At 35.7% G+C, this 20,085-nt stretch overlaps 1 protein-coding gene across 10 annotated transcripts; it reads left to right on the top strand.

Moving 5' to 3' along the window:
• Positions 1–523: 523 nt before the first annotated feature.
• LOC109079860 (ETS translocation variant 1-like) lies at positions 524–19,689 on the top strand. 10 transcript variants are annotated; one of them, XM_042771454.1, is made up of 13 exons: positions 524–733; positions 1,084–1,182; positions 2,032–2,119; positions 2,362–2,409; positions 7,587–7,640; positions 10,876–11,005; positions 12,704–12,892; positions 13,090–13,346; positions 15,050–15,118; positions 15,250–15,318; positions 15,699–15,868; positions 17,064–17,165; positions 18,169–19,689. In XM_042771454.1, the coding sequence occupies exons 1-13, from the start codon at positions 707–709 to the stop codon at positions 18,388–18,390; spliced, it is 1,524 nt and encodes a 507-aa protein (XP_042627388.1). In that variant the 5' UTR covers positions 524–706; the 3' UTR covers positions 18,391–19,689. The 10 variants fall into 10 exon arrangements, with proteins under 10 accessions (XP_042627388.1, XP_042627379.1, XP_042627384.1 ...); XM_042771445.1 differs by lacking the exon at positions 1,084–1,182 and adding an exon at positions 3,046–3,136 and having other exon boundaries at positions 539–733; XM_042771447.1 differs by having other exon boundaries at positions 558–733; positions 1,084–1,167.
• The last annotated feature ends 396 nt before the right edge of the window (positions 19,690–20,085 follow it).

Genomic DNA, 20,085 nt, shown 5'->3' with positions numbered 1-20,085 from the left:
TTCTGAATATTGACTGTTGTCCATGGCAACATAGTATAACTGACCACTCATCTGTGCTTGTGTTCTGTTCATTGTCTCTAAGATAACCATTCATGTCCTGATGACCATGTCATGTTGCCTGTTATATTTAATATTAAAATAATATTACCCCCCTTGGAAGTTTGCTGAGGTCCTCTAGGGGGGCGTTGAGATACCCAGGCCCCAGGTTGAGAACCGCTGCATTAAATTATCTAAAAGAGAGATTTATGAATAACAAATGGTTTTAGAATATGTTGATGTGGTCATTCTGAGCGTATGTCTGTTTATTTCATTCTTTTGAAAGCTTTTTTTTTTAGCTTGTCAAGAACTGTTAGGTCATTTGTAAGCGTTGTAAACGAGATACAATGATTGTGTGCACTTTTATGCATATAATTTCCAAAACATCTAGCCACAAGAGAGATTATAATGATGTGCTGTGTTTCTCATAAATAAACACCTTATAATTGCAATATCAGTTTTGCATATTTTAATGAAGGAACGATGAAATAGGCTCTTGATTGACGGGTGGAAATCTGATCCGGCGGAGAACAGTGGCAGCCAATGGGAAACGGGGCGCCGGCTGTTTCTACAGGGAGGCCCCTGGAGCAGCAGGCAGCGAGTGTGTGTTGATTTGAGCGCAGAGGAGAGACACGAGAGCGCCTTTCTCATTCAGTCCGGCGACACCTCCATGAATGAATGCGGTGCGTTTACTGGGGTGAGTGCAAGCTTTAAGTTCTCCATCACCTTCGACGCTTCAGTAAAACGTAACTAGAAACAGAAAAAAATAAAAGAGTTTCCAAAAGTCCAGTCCCTTCGGAGGATCGTCTCACCGATTACGCACTTTACGCACGCACAGTACCGCAACATATTTACATTAGGACACTTGCAACTTTATCTATAAAGTGTCACGGATCTGCTGCATTTAATGTCTGTTTCATAATAGTCAGCATGTAGTAAGTCAATTGAAAGATATGCTTATGAGTGGAGTCGCTGAATGCGCTCGAGCGCGCAGCAGTTCATGTTCCATCTCCAATAAATCGCTTAAGTCAGTCTCCTACTTCAAAGGGTGATCGGACGACGCGCTCAGAGTCCAACCGCTGCAGAATGGACGGACTTTACGACCAACAAGTGCCTTTCATAAAATCTCATGTAAGTCTGATGAAGGTAAATTAGTGCTCTCCATGACTGTAAATATGTATCTGTCATATAATTGAATGATGACGAGAATCTGCGTTTTTTAAACCGTAACGTGACAGGTCTATCATTTGTATGTGCGCGGTTCTTCACTTTAGGGAAACTTCTAGACTGATCTCGAAGACATTAATAATCATTGATAGTTTTAAAGTATTGATTATAATAAGGGAATTTATGCATTTCACTTTTTCCTGAGAAAATTATATTTTTAGTTCCGCTGGTATGTGTATGTATAGTTTATATATATATCCGCTGGTATATGTATGTATAGTTTAAATAAGATATTACACATTTATTACACAATGCACAGATGCATTTTGCAAAATAATTGTTCCAAAAACAAAATGTTATGACGGAAATGAGAAGTGAAAGTGTAAAGATTAAAAATGCTCATTTTAAATTTGTTTTTATAACTTTTAAAACTAGGTATCATTAACAAACGGGGTTTTTAGACTGAAAAACAAAACAATTAAAAAAAAAATTGTTGACTTTCTAACATGTTGGGTTAGAAAGTCCAAGACTTATTCAAAGTTTTCTTAAAAAAAAAAAAAAAAAATTGCCATCAAAATAAAAACTCTACTTAAGGGTTGATCAAGGCCATGATCATATCTTTTATTCCAGGACATGATGAAACACAGTTTTATATTTCATTTTTAAAGATTCCAAATAAGTCAAAGGTGCCACTAACTAAAGAACCTCTCATATATTAGCAGTAAGCATGATGTGTGAAGGTAAAGTTGTGTGTTGCATGTCTTTCAAAAGCAAACTCAACACACTCCATCTTCATTTAAGTCAATTGATCTGTTGCTTTCTGCTTAGAATCCTCGGGGAAAGACGTCCAACACGAGACCAGCGAAGGACAGGAAAAGAAAATTCATTAACTCTGACCTGGCTTTGGACACTCAGGGTAAGCACTCAGGTGTGGGTGAAAAAGACAATGTTCATTTCACGCCTTCTTAACATCTCGCAAAATGCAATATCGCTCGTTGCCACCTGCACTCGGGGCTTTAAAATCTCAATCAGCAGCACTCGCCTCGGTCTTCAGAGGGCTTTGAGACTGAAATCGAGATGCGCTGAGGGTCAAAACTAATAATTAAAGCTTTGTACCTGTTGTTTTGCCATCTCAAATTCTGCTGTCTTTGTTTTTAGAGCTGTTTCAAGATCTCAGTCAACTTCAGGAAACCTGGCTCGCTGAAGGTAAGCTCTGGTCTGTTTACGTCAGTCTTGCTCAAGGTTCTCAGTGGTTGATCGAGCTTTTGTTTCAAAGCTGAAGAAGTGGAGAGAGCTTGGGGGGGGTTTGGGGGGGTTTGGGGGAGGGGAGCAAATATGCCTCAAGTTACAGACCTAATCTGCAGTCCAATTAATGCATCTGTAGCAAAGACACTTGGTGTGTCATGCATACATTAGTGCTTGAGAAGAGCAGGAGACTAGGGGGAGACCGAGGAGGTTCTACTTTGAGTGTCATCACAAATTACCAGAAGAACTTGCAGTCTCGCTCACTCTCTTCTCCTCTCGTCTGCTTTTGGCAGGAGCTAAGGCAGACGAGCCACCAACACTGCCACCTTTCTCTCTCTCTTGCATGCACGCACTTGCGCACACCTTTTCTTCCTCACTCCTTTTCTTTTTGTATCCCTCTCTTTCTCACTTGGTACTTCTCATATATTAAGTTCTAAGTGCTTTTTCTTTACTTTTCTTTATTTTTGTAATTCTTTTTGTTAAAGAAATGGATTGATGGTACATCGCTTCCAGAGCTTCAACTTTCACCGCTTTGTTTTTTTCCCCTAACTTTTTTTTTTTGGTTTGTTTTGGCAATTTTTTGTTTCTCATGGCAAGACATGCTGGTTGTGGTCTAACTCAAACGTGATGCTTCAGGAGTTAAGCGCGAGTGTCTTCTTCCCACCTTGCTTGCAGCACCGACCTTTAGGTTAGTAAATGGTTCATCCTTTGGTTGGTTGTTAATGTGTTTGGAAATATTTTAATGTGATATAAATGTTAAATTTCTTACAATGTAACGTAAAAAAAAATAATAAATGGCAAACTGGCAATTTTGATGTTAAAATTGTAAGGTTTTTCTTTGTCTTTTGTCTTAAAATGTTATATTTCTAACAATGTTATGTGAAAAATTTCTAAATTGCAAACTGCCAATTTTGATGTTAAAGAGTGTGAAGTTTTTGGTGTTGCAAAACATTGCTACTAAATATATATATAATTTATTTATTTTTGGGCTGCCAAATTTTTTTGAGAGGTTTGAAACGTTTTAAAAATGTTTTTGAGGACATGTATACATTCAGGGAAAAAAACTAAACTGATTATGTGCATGCAGTTTTAATGTTTAACTCTTTATCAGTCTTATTATTTGAGTTAACTTTTTTAGTCTTCTAAAAAAGGAATAAATATTATATATAGTTGGTGACAATTATACTGTGATGTTTCCATTTTTAGTAAAATATAAATAAGCTTTGTGGGATTTTATTATTGTTATAAATTAATTTAGGCTGTGCAAAAGTTTAAATGTCGCAAATCATGATAGACATAACAGCCTTTGTCTGTTTATTGTAAAAAGCAGTTTAGTTGCAAATTGAAAAAAAAAAAAAGCAGTTGGACAGCTGAAAGTCATGCAAAGCAGTTTGTAAAACCAATACCAGCACTTTGCATTTGTGAAATCCCAGCTGCCTTTCAGCCTTTGGAATGCATTTGCATGCATTTTGGACAAAAAGAGGAAATGAAGATGAGTGTGTGTCTGTTTTCTGTTAGTGATCGCACTACATCTGGCGTGTGTGACTGAATTTTTGAATGCCACATGAAAGTCAGACTAATGCAACTTAAGTATCTTTTTATTTAGCGTCATCTCAAATAACTTCATTGAAATAGGCTTAAGTACAGCTGCACTACAGGACATTGTTGTGTGTACTGGTCACCTTTTAAAGCCAAACATCTAAAATATAAGGAAATGATCTGTTTAATACAGTAAGTAAAATATGATTTGCCCATGCACCTGCATAAGGAAAGAGACACTTCATTCTTAATAGGCTGCTTTCATGTATTCTTTAATATATTTAAAAATGCTTGCAGTATAATTGTGGATTTTAAAATTAAAAGTACGCTTTAGAACAGATTTCGGACTGTACTGTTCTTGTCGTGAGTTTGATTATGCCAAATCCACCCCAGGGCCTCTAAAAGAATAAGACATGACTTAAATATTTTAGTGTATCTGGCAGGGGTAAAAAAAAAAGTGTGCTGAGAAAAAAAAAATAGTCATCGCTGCAGTAGATATTACAGTGAGGAGTACAATTCAACCTGTCTTACATCCATCAGCCGCAGCGCCCAAAGATTCCAGATAAATCACAGATAGATTTAATATATGACTTCCTGTCCATTAGAATCCAAACGAAGAACTAGCAGTTTCATTTCAGAGATTTATTAGCTCAGGTAATTGGAAAGAAGACGATGTATGAGCGACGGACAGAATTTCCGGCAGCGTCGACTAAAGAGCTGATGGCTCGTCATTTGACGTACATGTGTCATTTTGGCCAGAGACAGCTGACAGTCATTTATTACGTCTAGAAAACTTACAAAAAAAAGACTCTGAAACGATCACTGAATATGTCATATCAGGATTTAGTTTATTGGATTTAGTAGTTTTTTTTATATATATATATATGATTTCATTGTTTTCTAGTGTGAGTTTTATCTGATTTCTCTGTATCTTTTCCTCTTTGTTTAGCAGAGAAGTGATTTTGAGTCTCTTTATGTAGTTCCTGGCCTGGCGCTGCAGTTTGTGTGTTTTCTGCTCTTCTTTTTTTTTCTTTAACTGGTGGACATGCTCCAACACCTTAGCTAGCCTCAGGAGCGGTGCTGGGATCAGCTGTCCCATTCACAGGTTGACTCATTCACCCCGCTGAGAATACTGGCTGCAGCTCAGTCTTTCCCTTCCTCTCACCTTTTCTCTCTTTAACTGATGTTTACGCTACTTTTCTGACTCTTAATGCACTTGGTCTTTCTTTCCTGTTCATTCTCTCCTGATCTGGTGAGGGGACTGTTTAGTATTACTTTGATTGTGTTTGCTTTGGAACCAGCCAGAGAAATGGCGGTGTTATTTCTTGTAGAGTTTAACCAGTAAAGACATCTGCTGCGGTTGTGCTCAACTTGCCTTTTCAAAACACTGACAAATACTGTAAAGATAAATTGGTCCTGATTACCGAAAAAATGTATGGTAATGCATGCTTTGTAGTATTTTAAGATATAGACTGGGGCTAGTTGTCAGACTTTTTAGTCAAGTGAATATTTCTGATTTTTTTATTTTTTATTAATGAAAGTCAATTTCTGCATATGCACACACGTTTATATTTATTATTTATGTATTTCTATTTTAACCATAACAGGAATAAAAGATACAGTTAATTCAATACATGTGGGCCTCTATGGGGTAAGTTGTTATAGAAAAACCGGCGATTAAGCATTTTTTTTTTTTTTTAGCAAAATTGACAACAAAATTTAAAACAGGAAAGATGTAAAAATAACAAAAGTGCTATTGTTTTGGCCTACAAATGTTGTTATAAATAAATAGTTCTAATTTATGTGAATTAAAACATATGTGAAAACCTGCCCTGACCTGACATGTCAAATATTGTATTAAAATAAAATCTATTGTATTTTAACTTTTCAGTTATAATATATCTTTATTATGCAGTTGTCTCTTGTTTGAATAAGAGTTTTGACTTAAAAACCTAAGAAGGTACTAAGATAAAAAAAAAACTTATGACAACTACTCTAAAAATAATTTTGGTGTTTTTACTCAGAAATTGCTATTTAATTTCAAAGAAATAGCAAGCAGTGAAATTTTGAAGTAGAAAGACTACTGAAACAGTATTTTCTTGTGAAATGTACTCCAATAAAGTTTTACTTAAAACTATAGAAAATTTAAATTTTTACAGTGTGGCACGGTCTCATCTATATTTTTTAACAAATAAAACTTCACAAGTAGTTTTTCAGTTAAACATTCTCCCATATTTACATCAGATATGAATGCATTACAATTTACACAGACTTGAGAAAACACTGTCTTTTCCGAAAAGCCAAAACTTGTTGCCTTACACAAAGCAAATGCTGATTTGTGTGTGTTGCGACTTGTTACTGTTGTTGTGAAAATGAAAATCCAATTTTAGCACAGAGGAATAAATGTGCTAATAGCTCCGTGCAGCAAGGTCTCGTGCTCTCCTCTGCCACAGTGCCTTTGTGTCAAGCTGAACAAGCAATAATCAACAGAACTCTTGCAAGAGTGCAAACGCATGTGATATAAACATGAATGTGCTTAATTGAGCTCCATATGAAGGCTTCATTATTTTAGCATTAATATGAGGTAGGGGAACATGCTCTGTTTGGACGGCAGCCGTCGCCGCAGGTACAGGTGCATTCACCAGTGGGGATGTGTCCCAATTAGACAGTGTGAACAATAGGTGTTTTCTCGCTGCATGGCTATCCTCATGAAGACACTGTGTAAAGCACATTTGATCACAAGGCAAGGTGTTTTCATTTGGTTTCCAGGTTTGTTTTATTTTTTTATTCTCAAACTATTTTAGTACACATATCAATGAATTATGTAGCTGGATGTCAAAGCGAACGACTGAGACACATATGGGATGCGTTTCACACGCAAAAGCCAGCTTTGTCCATTAAATTAAGTTGAAATTAAATTACTGACATAATTAGAGGATATGTTTTGTCTGTTTTAAACCAATAAATGTCTTTATGGGTTGGTCTGAGAACTTCAAATCATTAGTGTTTCAATTACGGAGGATTATTGGAGGAAATTACTCATTAAAGTGATTATTAGAGTAGAGATTGTGTTAGCTCAACTTGTGGAAACCAAATATGTGATCCTGGACCATAAAACCAGTCTTAAGTCACTGGGGTATATTTGTTGCAATAGCCAAAAATACATTGTATGGGACAAAATTATTGATTTTTCTTTTGTGCCAAAAATCATCAAGACATTAAGTAAAGATCATGTTACATGAAGATATGTTGTACATTTTCTACTGTAAATATATCAAAACTTAATTTCTGATTAGTAATATGCATTGCTAAGAACTTCATTTGCACAACTTTAAAGGCGATTTTCTCAATATTTAGATTTTTTTGCACCCTAAGATTCCAGATTTTCAAATAGTTGTATCTCGGCCAAATATTGTCCTATCCTTACAAACCATACATCAATGGAAAGCTTATTTATTAGAATTTCAGATGATCTATAAATCTCAATTTTGAAAAATTGACCCTTATGACTTGTTTTGTGGTCCAGGGTCACATATAATAATTATGAAGAAAAAAAATCTGTTTATTTACCCTTTTCTCTCTCTTTTTCCCCCTCCCAGCTCAAGTTCCTGACAATGATGAGCAGTTTGTTCCAGACTTTCAGAGTGAAAACTGTAAGTATGGCCTTTTTTCTTTTACTGTGGCTCAAAATAGTTGCTTATATTTTGCAAAATGTCATACTGTAGAAAGGCCTGACTAAAAGAAGCGTGCGAAAATTTGCAAGCGCAGCTCACTTTTTCACTCGTTTACGACATGTTGTCGTTCGCCGCTGTTGTTTCTGTGAATAAACAGAGAGAGAGAGAGAGAGAGAGAAAGAGCACGAGTGGTGTGTGTTCTCTAGGTTGTGTACCTTCTCAGCGAGTGCAGCCAGAAGCAATAGGCCTTTAAATGGGCATAGGAAGTAAAGTTGGCACGGAGTGGTCGTGGCAGAGCCGGTGCCAGTGTCGGAAGTGGCATGGACTGAATGAGGCACAGTGGGGAGCGAGTCCAGCTTATGTCTTAAAGAGGAGCCAAAACAGACTCTGCTACAGAGGATGTAGAGGAGAAGAAGGGGGGCTTTGTCTTTCTAGAGAACTCAAGCTCATTAGGCAAATAAAATATACTAGTGTTTGCTGATAATGGGCTATTGTCCTGTATTCCTTCCTTAGTGTGAGCTAGAATTTATTGTGAGCATAGTCCGTGACAAAAGAGAAATGAAATGTCACTCAAGGAAGCCTTTTTGTTTGCGTCTATATGAACATTGTTCTTTATTTTTGTTCTGTATTATTAAGTAAATATTATTTCATTCCAAAATGTATATTTAAGCAAAAACGTTGTAACTGCAGGGTGCTAGTTGGCGTTGTCGGGAGAACAGGGGAGGAGAGGAGGGACAGGCAGATGGAGGTAGAGCGAGGGCATGGCGGTTGGGCTCTTGAACGGGCATCCTGGCCCTCCCATATGGGTCTGAGTCGACAATGCCAGTGGATCACTTCCGTTTCATGTGGTCCTTTCTCACAAAACACCTCGAAATGGGATATACAGGGATAACACAGCCAGAAAATACACCTCTCAAACTGGTGCTGCTTCACATTAGACGTGCGTGGCCTGATAAACTGGTTGTTTGTGAAATTATTTGTATCATTTGAAGATTTGTAAGATATACATTGTTTACTTTTACCATTTAAAAGTTTGGGGACCGTATTTATTTTATTTTTTTTTTTAAATCAGATTTTTAATTAGCAAGGATGCATTAAACTGATCAAAAGTGACAGCGAAGATGCACAAAAAAGTTTTATATTGAACATTTTATTCATCAAAAAATCAATGAAAAAGCAGTACAACTGTTTTAAACATTTATAATAAGAAGAAATCAAACAGCAAATCAGCATATTTGGTTTCTGAATGATCATGTGACACTGAAGACTGGATTAATGAAATTAGCGGAAAATTTATTTTTAAGACATATTAAAATAAAATGAAAAAAAAAAAATTGTGAATTGCAATAATATTTCACAAAATTGCTGTTTTACTGTATTTTGTTCAGGTAAATGCTGCCTTGGTGAGCATAAAAAAAAAAATCTTACCGACCCCACATTTTTTAATTATATTGTATATGCTTTTATTTTAAATTCATTTATAATTGTTAAGAGAATTGGTGGTGTTACTGTAGAAAGATCAATCGATTTAAACACTAGTATAGTAGGGATTTTTGGCTGGGTATGTGTGATCAAACAGTGATTATATTTGAGCTTTTTGTCCTTTTGTAAAGGCCATCGTAATTCAAGCCCAGAGTGTTTAAGAAGAAGGTGTGACTGAATCTATTATCAGCGAGTAACAGTCAGCGAAGTGCTGAGAGTGAGAAAGAGAGAAGGGTGAGAAAACACACGACCATCAGCACAGAAAAAAAAGACACAGTTTGACACTTAGAAACAGTTGTGTTTTTTACCCAAATGCACTTTCGTGTAACAGAGAGCAGTGAAAATAGTGTTCGGTAACATTATTAATGGAATTCAGGTGGAGGTGCTACATTTAGCGTTTAATCAGAAATATCAAGCTATTGATTTATGAAAATTAAATCTATAAGAGTGCATTTTATAATGGAAAGAAATGTAACTTTTCATAGAATGGAACATGAAAGTTTAGTTAACGTCATAACAATGGAAATCATTTGGGAATATTTTGCATAACAAGTTGAGATTTGAGATCTAGATGTCCTTTTGATTTCATAAGAGCTCTTTAATTTTATTCAATGTACTGCTGCTCCTGTTCCATTTATTTTCTTCTTCTCTGAGGTGTTGCCCACTTCAGTTGACATCTGATGTACTCAGGGGGTTTGAATGCATCTCATAAATTGCAAGGATACAAAAAATTGAAAGTAAATGTCATAAACGACTTTTTTAAAATGTTGTCCTTTAACACCAATCAATGCACTTGTAATTGTTGCAATCGTGGAATGACATCCTACATGTATGACGTCCTTGATGCTAACAGATTTTGTATTGATTCGTTTACTCGTATTCCTTTGCGTAAAATCAATTATGGCATTTTTTTTTCTTCGTCTGTCTACGTGCTTCTTAATATGGTCCGTCAAGAACGTCTTCTCAAGTATAAATTATTCATCCATACTGCTACTTTTAGAATCCACTATCTTGAACAACGACACATCCTAACAAGACCATTTAAAATTTCAGAAGCCGAGCAAATAAATTAAGGTTTTTTAATTTAGACAGTAATATTTTTATATTTCACAAATCTAGTTAAATAAATGAAGTACTTTCTATTTATGCTTTTATTTTCCCCCTTTTTTCAATTAGTATCAAAGTATTAGATTACCTTTAGAAGTAAGCAGAAATGTTCAAATACATTTGTTACACTATTTAATTTGGTTTAAACTTTTTTTTATTAAAATTACTGAATGACAAAAATCTATTTCATGTGCTGAATTTACTTAAATGTTGCTTTAAAGATTTTTTTTATTTATTTAATTTGGTTACTGAATTGATGCAGATTTATATTTACAAATGTTTATTATTATTATTATTATTATTACATACAGTATTTATCTGTCCTTGTTCATGTGAGGACTTTTTTGGCGATTAGTTGCAAGAAACCTTTGCTAAAAAAAATACCAACTTTTTGCATGCAAACAGAAATCTAATGATTTTTGGTGAATGCATAAAAGAAGGTAAATGTTGAATGGTCACCTCAACTTCACCTGCAGATGCCTTGTGTGTTATTTTAAATAACAATTCTTCTGCATCCTTTGAGTAATGAATGTAGTGAGAATCTTATTGTTCACTGTTATATTCTTTAGCCATGATTTAATTTTGATGTTCTGTTTAAACATCCATACATTTGTCTCTTTCTCAGTGGCGTTCCACGGGCTGCAGTTGAGGATAAAGAGAGAGCCCCACAGTCCGTGTACTGATCTGGGCTCAGCCTGCAGTCAGGAGAGGCCCTTCAGACTCCACTATGGGGAGAAGTGCCTGTATAACATCAGGTACTGTAGTGCAGAAACACATTTGAACAGAATCACACACATACACCACATATTCTTCTTTTAAATAATCAAATCTTGTTTATAAATCCAAATTATTGTATAACTTACATGCATCAGGTGTTATAAGAAAATACAGAGAGTAACAAGACGAATGCTAGACTATGAGGTTTGAGAGAAATATGCGTGAAACCGTAAGTGTTTTTGCACCAAATCAGTGAAAATCACCTCTAAACTGTATATTTTCAGCTGTCAGAGCGACACTAACATCACATGGTTTTGTTTGCAAATTCAGCCTCGGCAGCTGGTGTGAAAGAGTTAAATAGGCCGAATATGTCTACATACATTTGCAATACAGATACCATTTAACAAACAATTTTTACCCATTATCTGTCAATTTAGAGTGTGTTATTTTCCTAATTACAGATGTTTTGTGAAGAAAAAAAAAACTATTTTCTGAATGCAAACATTGGGTTTGTTAATCACACTGCTTGTGACGCTGAATTTTCAGGGATTCAAATAAAGCAAAAATTCACCTCCGACACTAAGGTGTTACATTTGGTGTGTATTTCACCTTTTTATATGTGACTGAAGGCTGAATAAAAGCACAGACGTTCATTTGACAGAACAGTCCTAAAGCAGATGGGGTCTTGGCATAGATGTGAGCTAAGAATAGTCTTAGATTTATGGGGGAAAAAGCACAATAATAATAGTTTTCCTTTAGTTATTTACTCAAAGCCAACTGTACAGCAGGTGCTGTTCGAAATGATTTGAATGAGATCCACCTGAAATTGGAAAGGGGGAAGAAACACAAAAAAGAAAAACAAGAAATTACGCTACGGTGCATTAAGTGCAATAAATGGCTTTTCCACTTGGACAAGCGTCTACGGCAAACACGGTTGCTTGGTTACAGTCATCTTCTTATTGATTTGATTTTAAATTTATGACATTTCACTTGGATGTTTTATTTCGCTGGAGGAGCCAACCTGCCCTCATATTGCAGATGGCACTCAAGCTGAACCAACAACCTCTGTGATAATGATGTACTCTTCAGAGGTGCTTTGGAGATTGTCAAGCCCCACAGAAGCCTGTGCCTTCCTTGTCTTTTAATGTTTCTGAATGGAGTGTAATTGCTTTAAGGTTTATATCTGACAAGATATCAGATGGTTTCTCTTTGGTACCCTGTCGATTGTGGGATGTGAGGCGTGGAGAGCCGGTAGCTGGATGGCTAGGGATAGATGTGGTGATTTTTTTTTTATTGTTAGATTATGGAACTATGTGAACAATACATAATTTCTACAATAAAACATAAAATAGTTTCTACAAAAATATTAAGCACCACTGCTGTTTTCAACATTGATATTAAGAAATGTTAGTTGAGCATTAGAAGGATTTCTGAAAGATCACGTGACACTGATATATGAAATATGATACACTCATATTTTTTGTATTATTTAGAATTTTGTGCATGTATTTATTTTTCATTAAAAACATGTAATTCAAAAGATATATATATATTAAAAAAACTTTTCAAGCTAATTTTGAAATACCAGTTTAGCATGCATTATACAGTATGCAGTATAAGTTTTTTTTTTTTTAATTTTCAAGCAATAAAGTCTAGCACAGTCTAATAATCTCAGCTGCCTGAAGGGCCCTCAGGAAAGACTAACTTAAACTGCTTTTGTTCCCTGGTGTCTCCAGTGCCTACGAGCAGAAGCATCCCTCGGGAATGAAGGCCTCCAGCCCAGTGTCTACCCCCTGCAGCACGCCTGTGTCCCCTGGACAGCATGGGTCTCCCACTGCCGCCCCCACCCCGAAACCAGACAGGACGTACCCTCACCTCGCACCCCCGCAGCCCCTCCCTGACAGTGCTTACCCCATGGACCACAGGTACTACCAATTACCAAAACACTTCTGACAGACAGACAGACAGACAGACAGACGAACGAACAAACGATAGATAGATAGATAGATAGATAGATAGATAGATAGATAGATAGATAGATAGATAGATAGATAGATAGATAGATAGATAGACAGACAGACAGACAGACAGACAGATCATGTGTGAGACTTATTCTATTCAGTGTTTTGTTCAGATTTCGGCGGCAGTTGTCGGAGCCGTGTCATTCCTTCCCCTCTCCTTCAATGTCGCGGGACGGACGGCCCATGTATCACAGACAGATGTCAGAACCCAGCATCCCCTTCCCTCCTCAGGGGTTCAAGCAAGAGTATGGCGACCCCCTCTTCGAACATCCAGCCATGGTGGGGGCGCCGCTTCCCCAGACGTACCCGCACTCCATGATGATCAAACAAGAGCCTCGCGACTTCACCTATGACTCAGGTGAGTTTGTTTTTATCCGTTTACATGTCTGCTAATGCTGACAGAGCGGTATATAGCTTGATCTGTAACGTTTCCACAAAATATTAAGCCGCTCAACCGTTTTCAACATTGATGATAAAAGGAAATGTTTATTGAGCTCCAAGTCAGCATATTAGAATGGTTTCTGAAGGATCATGTGACACCAATGACTGCAGTTATTACTGCTGAAAATTCAGCTTTGCCATCACAGGAAAAAATGGCTTTTTCAAATAAATTACAATAGAAAACAGTTTAAATTGTAAAAAAAAAAAAAAAAAATTACATTTTGCTGTTTTTACTGTATTTTGTGTAAATAATTACAGCCTCTTTCAAAAACATGAACAGACCCTAAAAATAATTAAACAGAAAAATAAATAAATAGAATTGAATAAATAGGTAAGAAATGTTTTATAAAAAAAATTAAAGCCTGATTTATAATGGTATGGAGACAGTATGTACTTCTCTAAACTAACAGGAAACAGTCTGAACATCCTTTTTCTTTTGTTTTCTTCTGGGTACACATACAGCCAGATAGCAACTTTTTTTTGGGACGAGAGATTAACAGAATTAACGTGTTATAAGGAAATTTAGGTCTGATCTCATTTCCTGAGGGCCTGGCTGGAAAAGACAGGGGCCCCTAATCTCTCCCCCAGGGACCCCCAGGCTGTCGGCCCAGCTCTGGCATGAATGAAGAGGCTTTTGGTTTTCATTCATAAAAATGGAGGTGGAAGCAGCAGCCTGTCAGGAAAGAATACAGCACTGTTCTCAGCTGTTTCCTGTTGATTATGTAAATATGTAAAACACAACCTGAGGATAATAGCAGTAATACCGGGGCCTTTTCTGTTTACTTAATGTCAAAGCAACAAATTCAAGTGCATTAAATTTTTAAACAAAATTAATGTTATAGACTCTATTTTCAATATAAAAGTTTTTTATTATGACATTTACTTTTACAACAAATACCCTGAAAATCTTTTTTTTTTTCGTAGGTAAATACACTTTAAATTTCACATTTTATGTTAGCATTATTATCTATAACATTTTGTCTAATTATTATCTATAAGTTAGACACACTAAAAGCTAACAAATAAAGTGATGAAGGCTTCATATGTGTAAGTGATTTGTCTGCATTGGTTCTTTACATCAGTGGAGGAGATCATTGACATGTTTTGCATCCCCTCCCAGCCATTTAGAAGCATTTATTCTGCCTCATAAAGGAGTTTGTTTGTTGTGAGCTGTGTAAGGACTGGGCAGTCAGCGGCTAATTTAATCAGTGGTAATTTCCTCGACAGGCCCATTACTTGAATGAAACCCAGAGTGATCTTTATAGGTCCAAATGAACAGGGTTAGATGTTTTATGGAGCATTCACTTAAGCTGTCTTGCTTTGCTTTGATTGAATAACAGCTCCAACAAACAACATGACTGACATGAGCACAAGGTGTCCACTGCGGTTAATCCTCACAAATCTGTTGTCCAAAATTTTTTGAATATTAAATTAGATGTTGTGCTGGAGGACTTTTTCTTCTTCTTCTTCTTTTTTTTTTTTTTTTTTGCTTTGCCTGAAAATGGAAAATAATAAGCAAATAAATGCATACATATACACATATGGGTTTTAGTTTTTAGCTGAGCCCATGCATATTTTTTTCCACATTTTTAAAATGCTTTTTGTTTTCTTCTTTTTCAGAAGTGCCTAGCTGTCACTCTGTATATCTTAGACAAGAAGGATATCTGGCCCACAATAACAGAACAGAGGGTAACTGTCCACACAGTCATATTTTATCTTATATGGCTATTTTATTATTTAAAGTGTCTAATTTGAAGTTGTATGAAATGTTTAAAGTCAGATTATAATATATATAATATCTCAATGTTTTTATTCAATAGGATGTATGTTCGAAAAAGTTGCAAGGCACTTCTATGATGACACTTGCGTGGTACCAGAGAAGGTTGAAGGTATGTTTTTATATTTATTTCATTTTTTATTTATTTACTCAATCATTCATTCATCTTTCTAAAAAATATCATTGTTTGTGCACAAAATGTATTTTTCTTAAAAAGATATTTATGTGCTGAGTTAAATATTATTTATTGAATAATAAGTTGACTCTGTACTGTACTGTACAGTCATCTATAATCTTGAATACTGTATGAACCTCCAGACATGTAACATATAAAATGACAACTTTATCCACTGAAGGTTGCACTATTCCTTTACTTTTTATTGTGAAGGCTCTCGTGAGCTGAATCTTTTTTTATGCCCAGCTTCATCGTGATGATGTCATGCCCCTAGGCATTATGAGATTTAACGCCTTTTATAAATTTTCCTCCCACAGGTGATATAAAGCAGGAGGCGGGGCTGTATCGTGAAGGCCCAACCTATCAGAGACGAGGTTCACTGCAGCTCTGGCAGTTTTTGGTGGCCCTATTGGATGACCCCTCAAATTCACACTTCATTGCTTGGACAGGCCGGGGCATGGAGTTTAAACTCATTGAGCCTGAGGAGGTACTAACTAGCCTCACTATTACATTTTTCAACCAAGATTTTATCTGTATGTGGCCTCTTAAGCTTTATGTTTGTGGTATTTAATAAAAACTATTTTAGGGCATTAATAATTTAATTTAAAGCAAGTTATTCATTATAAATAATTCAGCCCTGTAAAACCTGACATGAAATAAAAACACTTTTTTTATTTCACTTTTTCATTATATTAAGCCTTTAGACTTTTTTTTTTTTTTGCTGAATATCATATTTGATACTGCAGGCTTATATGGTTCATATATTAAGATATAAGATAATATGGAGCTGATACCTGGGGAAAAAACACTTTTCACTTATTCAGAGGCCCAAATTGAGCAAATATATGCTGCAGTTGCTTTTCAGCAAAATTATAATCATGCTGATAACATAGAGGCTTTTGAATTTTGTGTATCAAATATGATACAGTCGGCTTTATAGGGTTAAAATAATTTTTGGAGATTATATATTGCTTAATTGCATCATTATCTGATTATCGTTACGAAATTTAAAGTATCTCCACCCAGTATGCAAGTTTTGATTCCTTAAGAGACTCTTCATTTGTTTGTTCAAAAGTGTCTGTTATGTCCATCCAAAAAATGAAGTATTTCAACATGTTGACTCTCCAAAAGGTCCAAAGTGTTTGGAAAGTGCGGACAGAGGTGTGTTTGTGTAAAGTATCAGCAACAGTGGGATTTGTTAGTCCTGTATATATGTGTGTGCGTGTACTGGCGTTGGTCCACAGGGCAGCTGTAGGGAACAGGGGAGTCATTCAATCGCTGGGACTGGCTGGGCGGGTGCAAGGCGTGAATGAACTGCAGTAGAGTGAAAAAGGCCCACAGCGCGGGGCTCTGGGAGAGTGGTGGGAGGGAGATTTGAAAAGGAGGGGGCACAGGTGGGTGGCCATGCGGACAGGTGCAGGAACATCTGCCACGATCTACTGTTCCTAATGAACACATCTCTGGCTAGAGGTATGAGTACACGGCTGTGGCTAATGAGAGGACGCCCACTTGTATTTCACCCCTGACAGGGTTTAGCTGCAGATCCGTCAGTGCTTTGTTTTTGAGGGCTAGTTTGTGGGCTAGTTTAGTAATGAGTGCGTGTTAGGTCTTATTTTTATGTAATGTTTGAGAGAAACTTACATTACGTTCATTTGTAACAAATGAGTTCTTTTGCTTCAAAGGTGGCACGGCGTTGGGGAATTCAAAAGAATCGACCTGCCATGAACTACGACAAGCTTAGCAGATCATTGCGCTACTACTATGAAAAAGGCATCATGCAAAAGGTAATGTAGGCTAACAAGCTAAGCTACATCTTCTGACACATAATGAAACTCATCATAACCTGTTTTCAAAATACTTTCCTTTTGGCAAATATTTCCTATTTTTTTCATAATAAGCTGCTTTTTAATTATGATGATGTTAATATGCTAATAAGAAAATGTAACGCTCAAATACAGAACTGAAGTCTGAATACACTATTGTTCAAAAGGATGCATGGAATTGATCAAAAGTTACAATTAAGACATTTATATTGTCACAAATGATATCTATTTCAAATAAATAAACTTTTTGTTCATCAAAGAGTCCTGTAGAAGAAAATTATCACAGTTTCCACTAAAAATATTAGGCAGCTGTTTTCAACATTGAAAATAAGAAATGTTTCTTCAGCACCAAATCAACATATTAGAAGGATTTCTGAAGGATCATGTGACCAATATATATATATATGTGTGTGTGTGTGTGTGTGTGTGTGTGTGTGTGTGTGCGTGTGTGTGCGTGCGTGTGTATTATAGCAATAATATTTAAAATAAAAAAAAAATAAAAATAAAAAAAAAAGACTGGTTTTACTGTATCTTTTTATAAAATAATGAAGACTTGGTGTGACTTTTTTCAAAATAAATTTTTAAAAATCTTACTGACCCCAACCTTTTTTATTTATTTATTTATTTTTATAAAGATAAGGATCTTTTTAGCAAAAATAGGCATTTATGGTGAACAACAAAACATGAAAATTTGGACATGAAGGTTTCGAAATTCTTGTTTTGTGACATTATTTTTCTAAAAGTATTTAATTATTTTATATAAACTTTTTGTGTAATTACTATACATGCCTTTTAAGACCTCATTTTATTGAAAACTAAAAAGCTAATAGACATGTTATTTGAGAACTTCACAGGAATTCTTTTAATGCAAGTGATCATTAAAAACAAGTGAAATTTCTGTGAATTAAACATTGTCCTTGCACTGTTGAAATGTATAGTAATATTCTGGTTTCCTGACTCAAAGGTGGCAGGTGAAAGATACGTGTATAAGTTTGTCTGCGACCCCGAGGCTTTGTTCTCCATGGCCTTCCCCGACAATCAGCGTCCGGTGCTGAAGACCGACCTGGAGCGGCAGATCAACGAGGAAGACACCATGCCGCTGTCACACTTCGATGAGAACATGGCGTATATTCAAGAGGGCGGCTACTGCAACCCACACCCGTACAATGAGGGCTACGTCTACTGAAAACTGCTACCGGCCGTTCGAAAACAAAACAAACTTTCAGACTTGTCCCTCATTTCCTTCAGTCATTCCCCAGGACAAAAGAGAGCACTTTATGAACAGAGGATGATGGCAGTGTGTAAACCTACAAACGTACTGGTGTGGTTATGTTAGATGCTCCTTTGGTGATTTTTGTTGCTACTGAAGGGGATGGGGTGTTTAAGCATGCCGTTTTCTCACTGAAAAGACTCTTGAGGGCAAATGGCCTCTCTTCGGACAGATGTTTTGAACTATTTAGACAAGTTAGAGTCTGGAGCACGTGAATGGAAAAATCCCAACCTCTTTTACCATTGAATCTCTTGGATTGTTTGTGGAGCGCTTTGTTATTTTCACACATTTTCTCAACATTTGTATTCTCTACCTTGGTGTTAAACTGAGCAAATAATACAGTGTATTACAATGGAAATAAAATCCTTAAAACTCTCCATCTCAAAGTGAGCACATATCTAAACTTGACTGAGTAAACGACCCACATTATTCCTTGCCCATTCAAGACCCATAAAGTGATTAAATACTTGCAAAGTTACAACAAATGACTGATTCATGTTATTTGTGAAGGAATATTATATACTTATATTCAAGTTATACCCTTATATATATATTCCCTTATGAATATAATGTCTTAGAGGAGGGAAGATGCAGGTAATTTTCTCAATAAACAACAGATTTTTTCTTAATGAAACAAATAAAGACAAAAAATAAATAAATAAATAAATAAACTGCCATGACAGCATGATTTTGTAATACAGTACATGGTGTTTCAAATACTGCTCCAGTTTTTTTCTTAAGCTCTATTTAAATAAACATCTGTAACAATACAGTATAACTGACACCATATTTCACTGATACACACGTTTTGATCAAACGCAGCTATAGATATCAAAGAGTTCTCTTCAGACAGCTTCACATGTGTCTATGACATCATTCTATGAAAGTTACATTTCTAATATTAGAGACAAATTGCTTTTTTTATTAGGAAAAAAAGTGGATGTTGGTCCATTACTCGCTCCCCCATGCCATCATTGAAAATAAATATAAAACATGTATATTCAGGTTAATGCACCTCAATGCTGCTTTTTGTGTAAATTTAGTCAAGTATGATCAGACGGCAGCTATGCCCTGCAGTACGTTAATTGTTTTGTTTTTTTTACATTGAAAAAAAAAGAAAAAACGTCAGTGTTTATTGATTGTAAAAAATATATACATAATTGCAAAGGGAATGGCAATAGCTACACTTCTGTAATAAAATAGTCTTGAAAAACAGTTGGGTTGTTTTTTTATGCATTTTTTATGTTCTTTTTGTCAATCTTTGTCGCATATTTCAATCACAAATACAGCCACGCAAATAAGCAGTGTTGTTCCCTAGTAAATGATTTCATTCAGGTTCCAAATCCACAATAAAACTGAAAAAATAGAAGTTATTACTTGAAATGGTTGTCCAGTTCAACCTTTTTATTTTTTTCTGTATTGATGCTTTAAATCTGGAGATTTTGATGCAGTAAATGTTTTTTTTTTTTTTTTTTTGTTATACTATTTAGTTTTACACACACACACACACACACACACACACACACACAAATTAAATGAAAAAGCAAAATGAAACCACTTTAATTTGTTTAAATTGTTTACATTTTGCTTTATCGTTTAATCTCTTGACTT

This window comes from Cyprinus carpio, chromosome A15, assembly GCF_018340385.1.
Source record: "Cyprinus carpio isolate SPL01 chromosome A15, ASM1834038v1, whole genome shotgun sequence".
Classification (NCBI taxonomy): domain Eukaryota; kingdom Metazoa; phylum Chordata; class Actinopteri; order Cypriniformes; family Cyprinidae; genus Cyprinus; species Cyprinus carpio.
Note: the sequence above shows the minus strand (reverse complement) of the source record. Positions and strands in the feature narration are given on the sequence as shown.